Source organism: Capsicum annuum, unplaced genomic scaffold (genome assembly GCF_002878395.1).
Source record: "Capsicum annuum cultivar UCD-10X-F1 unplaced genomic scaffold, UCD10Xv1.1 ctg4545, whole genome shotgun sequence".
In the NCBI taxonomy this organism is placed as follows: Eukaryota; Viridiplantae; Streptophyta; class Magnoliopsida; order Solanales; family Solanaceae; genus Capsicum; species Capsicum annuum.
The window spans coordinates 322,198-339,611 of record NW_025852949.1 but is presented as its reverse complement, the minus strand read 5'-3'; the positions used below and the strand labels follow the sequence as shown (position 1 = coordinate 339,611).

Genomic DNA, 17,414 nt, shown 5'->3' with positions numbered 1-17,414 from the left:
AATTGCAAGAATAGGTATAAATGACTCAACCTTCTAATTTTCTTGACCTAAGCATCCTACTCATGTTTGTCGTATTCACAAATCTCTTTATGGTATTAAGCAAACACATAGAGCTTGGTTTGACAGGTTACGAGCTGCTTTATTACAAGTTGGTTTTGTCTTGTCTAAGCCAGACACCTCTCTATTTATTCACAATTCTAATGAAGTTTTCACTTTGATCTTAGTGTATGTTGATGACTTGATCATCACAAGTAACTCTAGAATTTTTATTAGTAATCTAATTTATCAACTTTAATCTACCTACGCCTTGAAGGACTTGGGTAAGTTACACTATTTTCTAGGAGTTGAAGTGCATTATACTGACTCAGATTTGGTATTCTCTCAGTCAAAGTATATTCATGACATCATGTAATGTGCAAATATGGAATGGGAAAAACCTATATCGACACCTATGGTTGGTGGCTTGTAGTTCTCTAAGACAGGCAGTAAATTCAATGATCCAGCCTTGTATTGGAGTTTCGCTGGTGCGCTGAAATATATCTCGATTATCTGTCCAGATGTGTCCTTTTATGTTAACAAGATATGCCAGTTTATGCTTTCCCCTACTCTATGTCATTTTCATGCCTTTAAGCATGTATTTGAAGGGAACAATGACTTAATGGATTTCATCTCCAGCATTCCTCTAAGCTTCTTTTTAATGGTTTTACTGATGCGAACTAGGCTGGTTGTCTTGATAATCAAAGGTCTACACATGGATATTGCATCTTTCTTGGTCCCAACTTGATTTCGTGGTGCTCGAAGAAATAGAGAGTAGTTGCTCTCTCTAGCACCGAATCTAAGTATCAAGGCTTAGCCGCAGCTACTGTTGAAATTCTTGGCTTCAACATCTTCTCCAGGAATTGCATATAACATTACCAGCTGCTTGTAGCTTTGGTGTGATAATTTATCAGCTATATATCTCACTGTTAATCCTGTATTTCATGCTCGTATGAAGCACATTTAGTTGGACTTTCACACTGTCATGAAGAAGGTTTTTTCGAAGGACCTTAAAGTTGGTTATATTAGCTCCCTCGATCAGATAGCTCATACATTGAAGAAGAGTTTATCAGTTCAAAAATTTCAGGCAATTTTAGTAGCTTAGTTGGTTAGTTACCCGAACTCTCATCTTGTTGGTGAGGGTTCGATTCCCCACATTGTAATCCCCTCCCTAAGGGTGGGCGTTCGGTACTCGGTTCGGTATTTACATTATTCGGGTTCAATAATTCGATAATCGGTAAATAAAAGTAGATACCAAATACCATACCATTAAACTTCGATTCGGTAATTCGGTAATCGGTAAATTAAATTTTGACTCGGTACGGAATTAGGTATTACCATATTAAAGTTGGACGTGCTTATAGTGATCCTATTTGGTGATAATAGTGGTGATTTCCAACCAACGTTTTGAGAAAAATTCAATTTTGTTTGGTAGTTTTACGCCTCAGAATACACAGTTTTACACAAAAAAAAAATCAATTTTGTTTGGTCTTGTTACACGTTGATATTTGTGGCTCAATTAATGAAATACTTTACAACCTATGTTATTGTAGTTTGATCCAACTCCAAGAAGGGGAGAACTAGATGTAACATGAATAACATTTACATCAAACTGGATGTAACACGAACTGGATGTAACCAACTGGATGTAAATGTGATGTAAAGTCATAATATTACTTCTTATTAATGTGATGGAGAACAATATATGTTATGTTGTCTGTCAAGTGCTGAGTTTTTCGATAATTTCTATCTGCTGTTGACATGAAGGCTTGACCAAGTCCCCTTGGTTAAAGCCATATTTCGACCTATGTTAGGAATATTAGAGTTGGGCAAGTGCAGCCAACAATGATATTATGTATCATGTCATGGAGACTTCTTTTCTGTTGTTCCCTTCCATGCCCTGATTTTCAGTCTTAGAGTGATATTTTCGTCAAAAGTTATCATATGTTGGTTGCAAGGAAGTCAAATGTGTAAAGTTAAGAGTCTACTTTATGTCAATGTTGAATAGTTCAAAGTTTTCTTGAGAAATATTGATACAAGATTATGGCCTTTGGAGTGTGGACTAGGTATATGGCCTATGGGTCACTTAACTATTATTGGATATTCAAGAAATACCAAACGGTAGTAATAATTTTTACCAATCCCAAACCCAAATACCGTAATTTTAAAATTTTACTCTCAAATACCATCCTAAATACCAAATTTTTTAGTTCGATTCGATAATTCGATTTTTGATATTTTATGCTCACTCCTACACCTCCCCCATTCCCCTTCCCCTACCCCCAATTTAAAAAAAAAAATACATAATTTCTTAAGAGCATGTAAATAAAAAATAGGAAAATTAATCCAAATAGTAGTTATGTAACTCTTAAACTTTAAATAATCATATTTTATTTTAATAACCCTATTATGATCAGCTTCCACTAATTGTTTACTTTTTTTTAGCCAGACTAATAATTTATTTTTATTCTAATCACTTATTTCTATGGATAAAGATAAATATAAATCTTTTAAACAAGTTACTATATATTTCTCCATATCAATATTAATTCTTTCTCTATCTCAATTCCCTCCCCCCACCATCCATCAACCATCTCCCAATCAAAATTTCTCTCTTCCTTTTCTTCTTTGTCCTAACTCAGAAAATCAAAATTCAGTTGTTCTTCAATAACAATATTTCCACAAATAAGATTAGAGATCAAACTATTTACAAAACAAGTTTATTAAATGGATAATTAATTGAACCAATATAAATTATTCATAAACATCACAACCTTCTTATTTAAGACTTGAGTGTCTCCTCCTATAATGTCTCAAACTTTAAATTGTAACTTATGTCAACGTAATATTAAAAAAATGATGAATAATTGAAAAAATAAGTTATTTATATATTGTATAATCCGTGTATAATCGCTATACAATAGGTACATAATTGGTAAAAATTTGATAATATTTTTATCACTTATGCTCAAGTTTCTCAATTATTTTAAAATATGAATATAATTAGTGAGTATACATTATATAATATTATATACTGATTTATGTATTTATTATACACGTATAAATTTCTTAAAGTTTTAGTGAAACTTTGATGATTTTTTTTGGGCCATTTTCATCCAAGTTTTTTAAATTTTGAATTTGAACTTCTTTTTGGAGATAATAAGAAATAATATAATTGATAGAGGATGTTAAGGGATGATTTTTGGGAAATAGAAGATTAAATACAACTCTTGTTATGAAATATAAAATAAGAACAAGAATAAATAGAGAGAAGAGATGAGACTTCTTTATTTCTCTTGAGGAATGAGAGATTACGGATCATTTACAATGAATAAAACTCCTCTATTTATAGGAGAAAATTCAACCTAATATCTCTCCAAAAGATAGACATTCCCTATCTTGATAAATATTTATAATATCTTGATAGATACTCACTATATCTCGATAGATACTCAATATATCTTGATAGACATTCACTATAAGGTAAATGCATTTATAACACTCTCCCTTGAATGTCTAAATGGTAGATAATGTGCCTCATTAAAACCTTACTAGGAAAAATCAATGAAAAAAAATATAGTGAAGAAAAAGAGTACACATCTCTAATAATATGCATTCGGTTGCCTCATTAAATACCTTACAAGGAAAATCCAGTGGGACAAAACCTTAAAAGAAAAAAGAGTACAACATGTATTTGCTCCCCCTGATGAGAATATCAATTTTGAATCTTGAATCATCACGTGTCAATCTTGTGCATTATCTTATCGAAAGTTATAATTGATAGAGTCTTTGTGAATATTTAGTCATATTATCATTCGAACAAATTTATTACATGTTGATATCACCAATCTTTTGGAGCTCATGTATGTAGAAAAGTTTTGGAGAAATGTGCTTCGCTCTATCACCTATTATAAATCTATCCTTGAGTTGTGCTATGCATGTTACATTATCTTCGTGCAAAATCATGGATACTTTGTCAAATTTAAAACCACATTGTTCTCAAATGAGATGTATCATTGACCTCAGCCACATACATTCTCGACTTTCTTTATGAATAACTATCGTCTTATCATAATATGAATGTCATGTATACATGATATGACAGTGACCCTTCATGAAAATAGGTAATATGTCTGTAGCAAACCATTATGTCGATCATATGAATATCATGTGTATTCGAAAACTTGACAATATGTGTTAGCATAAACACATTCATACAAAGACTTTCAATTTCGATATGCAAGTGATCTACTTCACTATCTCCATATAGAAGTAAAATTACATCATGCTCATAGTTGCAACAAGAAATGTAAATGCGTCAATTGCACAAGATATGGTACTTTCAGGATCCAATCTAATTTTGCATGTTTCTCATTTCAAGTTCTTTCAGCAGATAATCTATTGTCTTTGAAAACTCTCCAAGAGTTTCAATAATTTTCAAGTTATAAATTTATGTGATATAAGGATTATAAATAAGTTTCTCAAAAATTTTATATGATTCGAATATTTTGAATCCTTAAAAAAAGTTTTCATATAAATTTTGTCAAGTGACAATATTCAGCATTTCTTGCATGACATCTTCAAGTACCTGGACTACAAATCAAATAAGTGTTATGCTTAGCAAGATGCATCCTTTCATGTCAATTGATAAATATTTCTACGTTAGCATGCTTAAATAAACGTAAAATTCAGATCCTCGTAATCTTTTATAATATTACGTCAATATTATATCAAAGATATTATCAATCATTTATCATTTTGTAGCGGTTCATAATGTGACATAATATTTTATATCTCATTGCTTTATTATTTTCAGGTACCTGAACCTCTTATAACGTTTAATGGTGTTATTTCGTAGACTTTTCAAGAGCACATTGTCTTCTTATTATGATCATTCGCTCCTTATCCCTTTTAATGATTATTTCATTTGAAACCTGTCACGGCCTAAATTTGGGACCGTGATGGCACCTATTCCATCCTCCGCAATAGGAAATCCAAATACCCAATTCCAAGAACAACATCTCAAACTCATATAAGCGGAAGAAAATAAGAATGTAACCAATCCTGAACAATCTCATAATGTAGATAAATAGACTAGAAACATCAATTCATAGATATCCCAGGTCTGGAAGACACCAATACAAGCCACTAAAATATAGAACCAAAAGAAAGTTCGAGTCTTTCAAAATGAGAAAAAAATGCATAAGAATAAGGATGAAGGAGATTTTCGTAGTCTCTAAAGTCAGTAGCAGCCACCTCGAATCTCCGATGAAGCTAGCAAAGAAGGAACCAGGGGGATCAATATCCAGAGGTCGTCGGATCTGTACCTGCACGTAGGGTGCAGAAAAAAAGTAAGAGTGAGTATAGAACCACGTGTACTCAGCAAGCATCGTCGACCGGCCCTAATTCAATGTGGTGACGAGTGACACCACATAAATCATCTAAAAACAACACATAACCTGCGCTCAGGAAGACCACCTTAAGCTAACTGAATAGTCAAGTTGAACAGTCATAAGAATATCATACCACAATCCAAAAATTTCTCAATCCAGTGAAAGAAATAACTCATACACAATAAGTACAAGGTCAATAAATATACTTTAACCAATCTGAACCAAATGAATCCATGCAATGCAAATGCATATACTGTACAGACGTGCACTCTGATCCCAATAAATATATATAATATTGTGTAGGCGTGCACTCCAACCCCAATAAATATATATAATATTGTGCAGGCATGCACTCCGATCCCAATAAATATATATAATACTATGCAGGCATGCACTTTGATCTCAATAAATATATATAATACTGTGCAGACGTGTACTCCGATCCCAATAAATATATATAATACTGTGCAGGTGTGCACTCCGATCCCATATGAAATGCAATGCATGATGTACAGGCGTGCAACTCCGATCCCAAAACAACAATAAAGTCAAGTAAAGTACTTCGTGTCTCAAGTCAGATCAGACATCAATTTCAAAATCAACTCAGCTTATCAAGTAAGAGTATTCTCAAAATAGTGCAAACATACAATTAACTTATTTTATCCCCTCAAACAACACCGGTATCTGCATAGATGCTCATCACAATCACCTATACGGGACCCCCAATTTCCATTTCTCCCATTACACATAACTAACAAATATACAAATAAGCACTTTGAAAAAGAGTCTAAGGAAAAGTCTCAATTTGCCTGAACTCGAAGTCAAACGTCAATTAACAAATTTGCCCTTACGTAAAGTCTCCGAGTGATCAAAATTTGTTCCAAATTCATGTTCTCCATAAGATTACAATTTCAATGACACCCATCTTACTATACTTATTTCTACAATTTCAATGAATTCCAGACGTAAAATTAATGCTTAACCGTCTACACCAAACACATTCCTTATCTCAATATAATAGTAGTATCACTATCGTTATGATGTTACTGCAGTAATTAGAAAATAAGTTCAACCCTCCAAAGGCATTACACTACTGCCAAACCATGGCACAATTGCAAGTTACTTCCTGTTAACAATTTTCTGATAAGGACAAAATCTTAATATGGACAAAATTTGGCATACTACACTTTAACAAATTTTAAGGCAACATTACTGCCACTATATTGGCTCCTGACGTGTTAATGGCTTTGGCCAAATACACAAATTTTTTCATGTAATCATTATACATTAAGACTACTATTATCTTAAAAACAATAAATGGTAGTTGAAATTAAGATTACTAAACAAAGCTACTATTCCGCAAAATTTTCATTCTGCCCAACTCCCAAAATTCACACCGCCTCATTCTTTCATGGAATGGCTAGAAACAGTTTAATTAAGTGATAACCGAGTATCACCGTAGCCACTAGACTTAAAAAAAACATCCATTAATTATAGCAACAATTACATACCTGAAGTAAGTTTTGGGAGAAACTCTTTCAAGGTTGTGATGAAAGGGTTGTAAAGTTGGTAACTGTCGTTCTCTGTTGTTCGAACTTACTGATATTATTATTAAATAGTAGTAATTGTAAACCCTTCCCACTTTAATTTTATTCTTATGCTTAAGTGTCAAAAGTTAAGAAAAATACTAATTTGACCCATAATTATAAAATAATGACTAAAAATTATGAGACGGGTTAAAATAGGATAAATTTATTAAATAAATTAGTAGGGTCGTTACATCATCCACCACTAAAACAAACGTTCGTCCTCGAATGAAAAGAGAAAGAAAGTACCTGGACTATCAAAGAGATGTGGATATCTACTCCGTATATTGGACTCAACCTCCCAAGTAGATTCAGCAACAGGACGATGCCTCCACTGCACCTTCAGAGAAGCTATCTCCTTGGATCTTAACTTTCTAACCTGCCTATCCAAGATAGCTATAGGCTCTTCCTCAAAAGTTAAATTCTGATCTAAAATCACCGAGTCCCACTGAATCACATGTGAATCATCTGGATGGTACCTTTTCAACATAAAAACATGAAAAACTAGATGTACGGCTGAAAGACCTGGTGGTAAAGCCAACTCATAAGCAACTGGACCAACACGCTGAAGAATCTCAAAAGGGCCAATAACCCTCGGACTAAGCTTTCCTTTCTTCCCAAACCTCATCATACCCTTCATGGGTGATACCTTCAACAAAACTCACTCACCCTGCATGAACTCCAAGTCACAGACCCACTTGTTAGCAGAACTCTTTTGTCTACTCTGAGCCGCCAAGAGTCGATCTTGTATCAATCTCACCTGGTCCATGGAATCTCTCAACAAATTAGTACCCCAAGGTCTAACCTCAAAAGAATCAAACCATCCAACTGGGGACCTACACTTTCTACTATACAAAGCCTTGAATGGAGCCATCTGAATACTAGAGTGGTAGCTATTATTATAAGAAAACTCCACTAAGGGAAAAAACTAATCCCAATGACCCCCAAAATCCATCACACAAGCCCGCAACATGTCCTCCAACACCTGAATAGTCTGCTCTGACTGACCATCTGTCTGGGGATGGAATGTTGTACTCATATCCAACTGAGTACCCAACTCCCGCTTCAAAGTACGCCAAAAGTTTAAAGTGAACTGAGTACCTCTATCTGAAATAATGGAAACAGGCACGCCATGCAATCAAACTACCTCACAAATGTAAATCTTAGCTAATTTCTCTGCTTTATAGCTCATTTTCACAGGCACAAAATGTGCTGATTTGGTCAACCTATCCACAATTACCCAAACAGAATCAAACTTCCCAAAGGTCTGAGGCAACCCAACTACAAAATCCATAGTGATACGCTCCCACTTCCACTCGGGAATGGGCATCATCTGAAGCAAACCACCTGGCCTCTTGTGCTCATACTTCACCTGCTGACAATTCAAACACTTAGCCACAAACTCTACAATATCTCTCTTCATCCCATACTACCAGTAATGTTGCTTAAGGTTATGGTACATCTTCACCGCACCTAGATGAATGGAATAGCGTGAACAATAGGCCTCCTCCATAAGAGATCTAATCAAATCACCCACTCTAGGAATACAAATCCGCCCTTTAATCCTCAAAATACCCTCCTGGTCCAAAATTGCCTCCTTAGCCTCACCCTGAATTACCTTATCCCTGATAATACACAATTTTTCATCCTCAAACTTACGATCCCGAATCTGCTCTATCAACAAGGACCTCTCATCCACATATGCCAAAACTCTACCTGTAAAACTGTTAGCCAACCGTTGAACCTCTCTAGCTAATGGTTGCTCTTCTACACTCAACAATGCAAGACTACCCATACTAACTGCCTTCCTACTCAATGCATCTACCACTATATTGGACTTTCCTGAATGATTTAGGATAGTCATATCATAATCTTTAAATAACTCCATCCATCTACGTTGCCTCAAATTCAACTCTTTCTGTTTGAAGATATACTGAAGGCTGCGATGATCAGTGTACATCTCATATGGCTTCAACTGCCTCAATGCATACGCTATTTCTTTACCCAAGCCAATACCGGAAGTATCATAAAACACATGAAACCCTCACCTTCAATAGGTAAGGTCAAGATAAGAGCTGATGTCAATAAAGTCTTGAGCTTTTGAAAGCTCTCCTTGCACTTATTTGACCACTGAAAAGCCATATTTTTCTGAGTCAATCGAGTCATAGTAGCTGCAATAGAAGAGAAACTCTGTATAAATCACCTATAATAGCCTATCAACCCAATAAAACTCTGAATATATGAAGGTGAAGTAGGTCGTGACCAATTCCTAACTGCCTCAACCTTGGCTGAATAGACCATAATACCATCCTTGGACACCACGTGTCCCAAGAATACCATAGAACTGAGCCAAAATTCACACTTTGAAAACTTGGCATATAACTTCTCATCTCTCAACATTTGGAGTACAATTCTCAAATGTTTTTCATGATCTGCCTCGCCCTTAGAATACACCAAAATATCATCGACGAACAAAATCACAAAAGAATTAAGATAAGGCCGAAACACCCTATTCGTCAACTCCATAAATTCTGTCAGGGCATTAGTCAAGCCAAAGGACATAACTAAGAACTCATAGTGGTTGTATCTAGTTCGAAAAGCAGTCTTAGGAATGTCTGAAGCTCGAATCTTCAACTGATGATATCCCAATCTCAAATAAATCTTTAAAAATATAGAAGCACCCTAAAACTGATCAAATAAGTCATAAATACATGGTAGAGGATACTTATTCTTGATTGTCACTTTGTTCAACTGCCGATAATCAATGCACATTCTCATAGACCCATATTTCTTCTTCACAAATAACATCGAAGCACCCCAAGGTGATACACTTGGTCGAATAAACCCCTTGCTTAATAAGTCCTGAAGCTGATCTTTTAACTCTTTCAGCTCAGTCGGCCCCATCCTATAATGAGGAATAAAAATGGGCTTGGTGCCTGGCTCCAAATCAATACTGAAATTAATATCTCTATCAGAAGGAACACCTGAAAGATCAGTAGGCAATACATATATGAACTCTCTAACTACCTCCACTTAATCTAAAGAAGGTGCCTCGGTACCATTATCACGAACATAAGCCAAATATAAAAGACAACCCTTCTCAACTAACCATTGAGCCTGAATGAATAAAATTACCTTCTTAAGATACGAACTTCGAACACCAGTCTATTCTAATCTAGGGAGATCAAGCATGGCTAAAGTAACTATATTGGCATAACAGTCCAAGATAGCATGATAAAGAGAAAGCCAATCCATGCCTAAAATTACATCAAAGTCAATCATATCCAGGATAATCAAATCTACCCAGGTGTCATGCCCCAAAATAGAAATAATGCAGGATCGATATACTTGATCCACCACTAAGGAATCACCTACTGGAGTAGAAAAATGAATAGGTACAGCCATAGACTCACAACTCATATCAAAGATGGGAACGAAGTATGCAGAAACATAGAAAAAAGTAGAACGAGGATCAAATAATATCAAAGCAGGTCAATGACAAACAGAGATGATACCTGTAACAATTGAATCAGATGACTCTGCCTCAAGTTTTCCTGGAAAGTCATAACACTGAGCTCTGTCATCTCTCAACTAAGTCACTCCTCTACTCCCTCCTCTACCAGCTAGTGGTGTAACTCTACCTCTCTGAGATCTGTCTCTACCCCTAACTGGGGGTGCTACTGCTCTAATAGGGGCCTGATAACTCTGCTGTGGATACCTCTGCCTGTATGCTGAACAATATCTCTGAAGATGATCCTGACTACCACACTCATAACAAGACTTAGGAGACACCAATTATTGAGAAGGACCTGAATATTTGGTATGGCCATCACGGCCTGAAAACTGCTGGTAAAAACCCTGTGAAGCCTATCCCAAACCATAGGAACTGCGACCTGAATATCCATCCTCTGATGTCTGCATCGCTGCCTGAACTGGCCTACCATACTGAGGGCAAAAATCTCCTCTGAAAGAACCCCTACCTCCAGATGAGTTACCACTGAATCGACCTAAAATACAGGACCTCTTACCCCTCAGATACCCATACACCTCACGATGCATCAACTCAAACTACTTTGCCGATTCTACCACCCTCTACAGAGAAGCCCAGATTGGGCTATAGTAAATACGTTCTCACTAATCCTAAGTGTCAACCCTTTCATAAACCTCCTAATCATCCCAGCCTCATCTGGCAAGATCACCATCGCATAATGAGCTAAGGCATAAAATAGCCTCTTATACTCAGCCACAGAAATGACCTCATGCGTTAAATTCTCAAACTGATGCCTACGTTTCTCCCTCAAGCTACGAGGAATAAATCTATCAAGAAAGGCTTGTGCAAATATAGCCCAAGTCATCGGTGAAGAAGCAGCAGGCCTGGTGTCAACATAAGAGCGCCACCACTGCTTGGCAGGACCACGCATCTATAAAGTAGTATAAGTAACCTCGTGAGAGTCAACTAATCCCATACTCTAAAGTCGCTCATAGTAACTGACCAAAAACTCGTAGGCATCCTCATGCAGATCACTCTTAAACTGTGGTAGGTCCATCTTCCTAAACTTCTCAAACCGCTGCTACTCTCATCAGACATAACTATCATACCCCTACCGGTAGCTCCAACCCCTGGTAACGATATTCCATCATACCTTGGTGCTGGATGAACCACTGGACCCTGATAGATCAAAATAAGCTACTAATCTGGGGTCTGCGCCCCCACCCTAATATGTGAATCATGCGGAGTACCAAGTGATCCGTCTCTCTGAACTATATTCTCCAAAACACCCAACATTTTATCCAAGGTATTCTGACAATGCGATGCAGCAACAAACCTTGGTGGTGCCTGACTTGGGCCCACGTCATCAGCTGAAACCCGAACACCATCATCACCTGCCTCAAACTCAGCCTCGTAAGACCTCACCCTACCAGGATTTTGGGCAGCTCCTCGAGCTCTCTCTGTACCACGACCTCTGCCCCTATCGCATCTCCTACCCTATCTAGGTATCCCCTCTCGAGCAATCGGCTCGGGGGCTGGCAGGGGATCCTGACCACTATCATGAGGTGCACGAGTCCTCACCATCTGTGAGAGAATAAGATAAGAATTTTTAGTATTTAAAGTTAAAAAATCAATATTGCACGATAAGAGAGAGAATAAAAATGAATATTTCCTAAAGTCCTATAGCCTCTCAAAAATAAGTAACAGAAGTCTTCGTACCGATCCGCGAGACTCTACTAGACTTGGCTTGTATTCGTGAGGCTAATGAACCGGGGACTCTGATACCCTCTGTCACAACCCAAATTTAGGACCGTGATGGTACCTATTCAATCATCCGTAATAGGTAAGCTAAATACCTAATTCCAAGAACAACATCTCAAATATAAGTGGAAGAAAATAAGAATGTAACCAATCCTGAACAATCTCGTAATGTAGACAAATAGACTAGAAATATCAATTCATAGATATCCTAGGTCTGGAAGTCACCAATACAAGCCACTAAAATATAGAACCAAAAGAAAGTTTGAGTCTTTCAAAATGCAAAAAAAATACATAAGAATAAGGCTGAAGGAGATTTTCGTAGTCTCTAAAGTCAGTAGCATCTACATCAAATCTCCGATGAACCTAGTAAAGAAGGAACTGCGGGGATCAATATCCAGAGGTCATCGAATCTGTACCTACACGTAAGGTACAGAAAGAAAAGTAAAAGTGAGTACGAAATCACATGTACTCAACAAGCATCGTCGACCGACCCTAATTTAAAGTAGTGACGAGTGACACCACATAAATTATCTAAACACAACACATAACCTGCGCTCAGGAAGACCACCTTAATCTAACTGAATAGTCAAGTTGAACAGTCATAAGGATATCATACCACAATCCAAATATTTCTCAATCCAACAAAAGAAATAACTCATACACAATAAGTACAAGGTCAACAAATATACGTTAATAAATTTGAACCAAATGAATCCATGCAATGCGATGTAATGCAATGCAAATGCATATACTGTGCAGACGTGCACTCTGATCCCAATAAATATTCTATGTAGGCGTGCACTCCGATCCCAATATATATATTGTCCAAGCGTGCACTCCAATCCCAATAAATATATATAATATTGTGCAGGCATGCATTCCGACCCCAATAAATATATATAATACTTTGCAGGCGTGCACTCTGATCCCAATAAATATATATAATACTGTGCAGACGTGCACTCCAATCTCAATAAATATATATAATATTGTGTAGGCGTGCACTCTGATCCCAATAAATATATATATATATATATATATATATAATACTGTGCAGGTGTGCACTCCGATCCCATATGAAATGCAATGCATGATGTACAGGCGTGCAACTCCGATCCCAAAACAACAATAAAGTCAAGCAAAGCACTTCGTGTCTCAAGTCAGATCAGACATCAATTTCAAAATCAACTCAGCTTATCAAGTAAGAGTATTCTCAAAACAGTGTAAACATACAATTAACTTATTTTATCCCCTCAAACAACATCGGTATCCGTATAGATGCTCGTCACAATCACCTATACGGGAACCCCAATTCCCATTGCTCCCATTACACATAACTAACAAATATACAAATAAGAACTTTGAAAAAGAGTCTAAGGAAAAGTCTCAACTTGCCTGAACTCGAAGCCAAACGTCAATTAACAAACTTGCCCTTACGTAAAGTCTCCGAGTGATCAAAATCTGTTCCAAATTCATGTTCTCCATAACATTACAATTTCAATGACACCCATCTTACTATACTTATTTCTACAATTTTGAATGAATTTCAGACGTGAAATTAATGCTTAACCGTCTACACCAAACACATTCCTTATCTCAATATAATAATAGCATCACTATCGTTATGATGTTACTGCAGTAATTAGAAAATAAGTCCAACCCTCCAAAGGCATTACACTACTTCCAAACCATGGCACAATTGCAAGTTACTTCCTGTTAACAATTTTCTAATAAGGACAAAATATTAATATGGACAAAATTTGGCATACTACACTTTAAAAAATTTTAAGGCAACTTACTGCCACTATATTGGCTCCTGAAGTGTTGGCTTTGGCCAAATACACAAATTGTTTTATGTGATCATTATACATTAAGACCACTATTATCTTAAAAATAATAAATAGTAGTTGAAATTAAGATTACCAAACAAAGCTTATATTCTGCGAAATTTTCATTCTGCCCAACTCCCAAAATTCACACCACCTCATCCTTTCATGGAATGGCTAGAAACAGTTTAATTAAGTGATAACCGTGTATCACCGTAGCCACTAGACTTAAAAAAAACATCCATTAATTATAGCAACAATTACATACCTGAAGTAAGTTTTGGGAGAAACTCTTTCAAAGTTGTGATGAAAAGGTTGTAAAGTTGGTAAATGTCGTTCTCTTTTGTTCCAACTTGCTGATATTATTATTAAATAGTAGTAATTGCAAACCCTTCCCACTTTAATTTTATTCTTATGCTTAAGTTTCAAAAGTTAAGAAAAATACTAATTTGACCCATAACTATAAAATAATGACTAAAAATTATAGGATAAATTTATTAAATAAATTAGTAGGATCGTTACAAAACCAATTTTGGTCTACCATACTTTATGTATGCATAGACTTTGTCCTTTAGGGACACACAACAGAAGCACTTATAGCTTAAATATGAGATTAAATTTGAGCTAGCAGGTGCTTTCGACATTGACTTGAATTATCTTTTAAATGAGGATCCAATGATAATTCTTACCATAGTACATAGCTGCTTATAATATAGCTACTTATGATCTCCCCTTTATGTTAGGAAAATTAACATACATTCTCCATTTTCTTTGAGGAATCCATCTTTGTGCATTATGGTATATCTATTAATAATATACCACACATCAAATTATTAGATGAAAAATATGTGGTTCCTGACCTTGAACAAACTTCGAGGGAGAATTAATCATAATTTAATGATTTGATGGATAAAAGTACTTTTGTACATAATATATCATATTTCAAATCAACACATGAAACTTTGTTCTCTTTAGCAGTGGTTCAATTATTTATCAGAGTCATTCAGTGTCAAACCAGCATTATCAAGATGCGTTGTCTTGATTACACAATCTGAAAATTATGCTCTTAACTCAATTTTATTGAGAAAACAACTTTATGAATGTCAAACTGCAGGTTGACAATAAACGTACAAGTGATCATCTTATATCGATGCCTTTTAAAAGATCATATGACTGGTGAACGAGCCCGTATTCACCTTTAATAGTTTTCAGAATTTAAAAAATTCAGTCCAAACTTTAGTTGATCCAACCAACTTATCATGAGAACAAACAACTAGGGAATTCTTGAAGAATCTTCTAGTTCTTCAATATGTATTAACATGCACATCTTTGAGACGTTATAGTTGTTTATGTCAACTTATGAACTTATTTATTCTAAGCAAACTCCAAGTTTACCATAACATGTACCTTTTAGTAAATTTTAGATTTACTATTACATGAATAAATTTAAGATTTACTACTTCAGAAGAAGATTTCAAAATAACTCTTCTCAATTATTTAGCCTCTTTCGAAGGTGATTTGTGATAGCATCACAATCAAGTGCACATTTTTATTAATAAGTTTTACTAAATATTATCAGAGTCACCTTAGGGAATAGATCTGTACTTATAACAATCGAAATTATCATTCCCTAGGAATGAAATATAATCATGCTTTACGCATATCAAATTATGATAGCTTACTACAAGAGCAAATTAAGGCATATATATTATGTATTACTACCACATTCACTTTGGGGAATGGAGCATATTCAATGGGACGTGTTTTCATGAATTTTCACAAAAATACATTATTTTGCCTTAGCCATCATTATATCAACTATCTGGTGCATTGAGATTCAAGCTCAATGTCTTATCCATGTAAAGGCGTCTTAGGTCACAAATCAATGAGTCTTGAACTCAATATCTTATTTTTATGGTGCATCCATTCACATCGTGCTTTTGGGAGGATAACTAACTTCAAGTGGTCAAATCTTTCTTTTAGGCTATCCCACAAAATAAGTGGATCCTTAGTAGTGACATATTTGATTTTTAGAATTTCGTCAAGATGATGACGCAAGAAAATTATAGCCTTAGCACGATTTTGATTAGATGCAGTATTTTCTTTCTTTATAGCATCTCCAAGACCCATTGCATCTAAGTGGACTTCAGCATCCAGCACCCATGAAGGGTAGTTCTTGCCCAAACTTTGAAGGGCAATGAATTCAAGTTTTGTAAGATTGTTAGCCAAATAAAAAAAAAAAAGAAAGAAAAATAATACCTTAGTCTTCAAATTTGAGAATGTAGAGTCTCGTGCTGATAACGTGTTATGAAATATAAAGTAAGAATAAGAATAAATAGAGAGAAGAGAGAAGACTTTTTTATTTCTCTTGAGGAATGAGAGATTGATGATGATTTACAATGAATAAAACTCCTCTATTTATAGGAAAAAATTTCACCTAATATCTTTCCAAAAGATAGACATTCCCTATCTTGATAAACATTTACAATATCTTGATAGATACTTATATCTTTATAGATACTCAATATATCTTTATAGATATTCACTATATCAAATAAATACATTTTAACAATTTCCTCTTTTTAGCGATTCTTTTTTGTTTTATTTTAACCTTCTTATTTGAAAAATCTATGGCTATATTTTACAATCTTATTTTTAAGACTACAAAAAGTTTTTAAAATTAGTGGGCTTGACTACATGAGGTTTTTCCCTAAAAAAATATAATAATTAAACTAACATGGAGAGAGTATTTAAACACATTTATTAGGCACCAACATGAGTTGTTATGGAATAGTTAGGGTCCGTCTACTCTTAATCAAAAGCCTTAATTTTAGCTATCGGAATGAAAAAACAATCATATTGGAAGCGTTACCTCAAATGAGCCCTGAAACGTACAATTCAAAGTTAGTCAGATTTTAATACAAATATCAAACACCAAAATAAAAAGAAAATATTTACTAGACATAATGCATTGAACCTAGTACTTAAATCACGCAAAGAGTACTAAAATTTGAAATGATCACTAGGAACATCTAGTCTAGATATTTATAACCAAGTACCAATACACTTTAAAAAATTTGCAATTCAACCCGGTAACTAGAGAATGCATAATTAAAAGTATCTATATATATATATATATATATATATAAACAAAACTAAAACAAGACAAGATGCCAAGTGGCAACATATTAAATAGTAACGTGACAATTTTTAGGACAAACTTAAAAAATATTTTAAGACAAACTTAAAAATACTTTAATAAAAAATTTGAATTGAAAGATTAAGTATTTGAATTTGAAATATATTATCTTAATAACTAGAA

At 34.9% G+C, this 17,414-nt stretch overlaps 1 protein-coding gene across 1 annotated transcript; it reads right to left on the bottom strand.

Moving 5' to 3' along the window:
* Window positions 1-849: 849 nt before the first annotated feature.
* LOC107841496 lies at window positions 850-7,889 on the bottom strand. The gene is made up of 3 exons (XM_047403616.1): window positions 7,685-7,889; window positions 7,265-7,567; window positions 850-971 (listed from the first exon to the last, which is right to left on the bottom strand). The coding sequence occupies exons 1-3, from the start codon at window positions 7,887-7,889 to the stop codon at window positions 850-852; spliced, it is 630 nt and encodes a 209-aa protein (XP_047259572.1).
* Window positions 7,890-17,414: the final 9,525 nt, after the last annotated feature.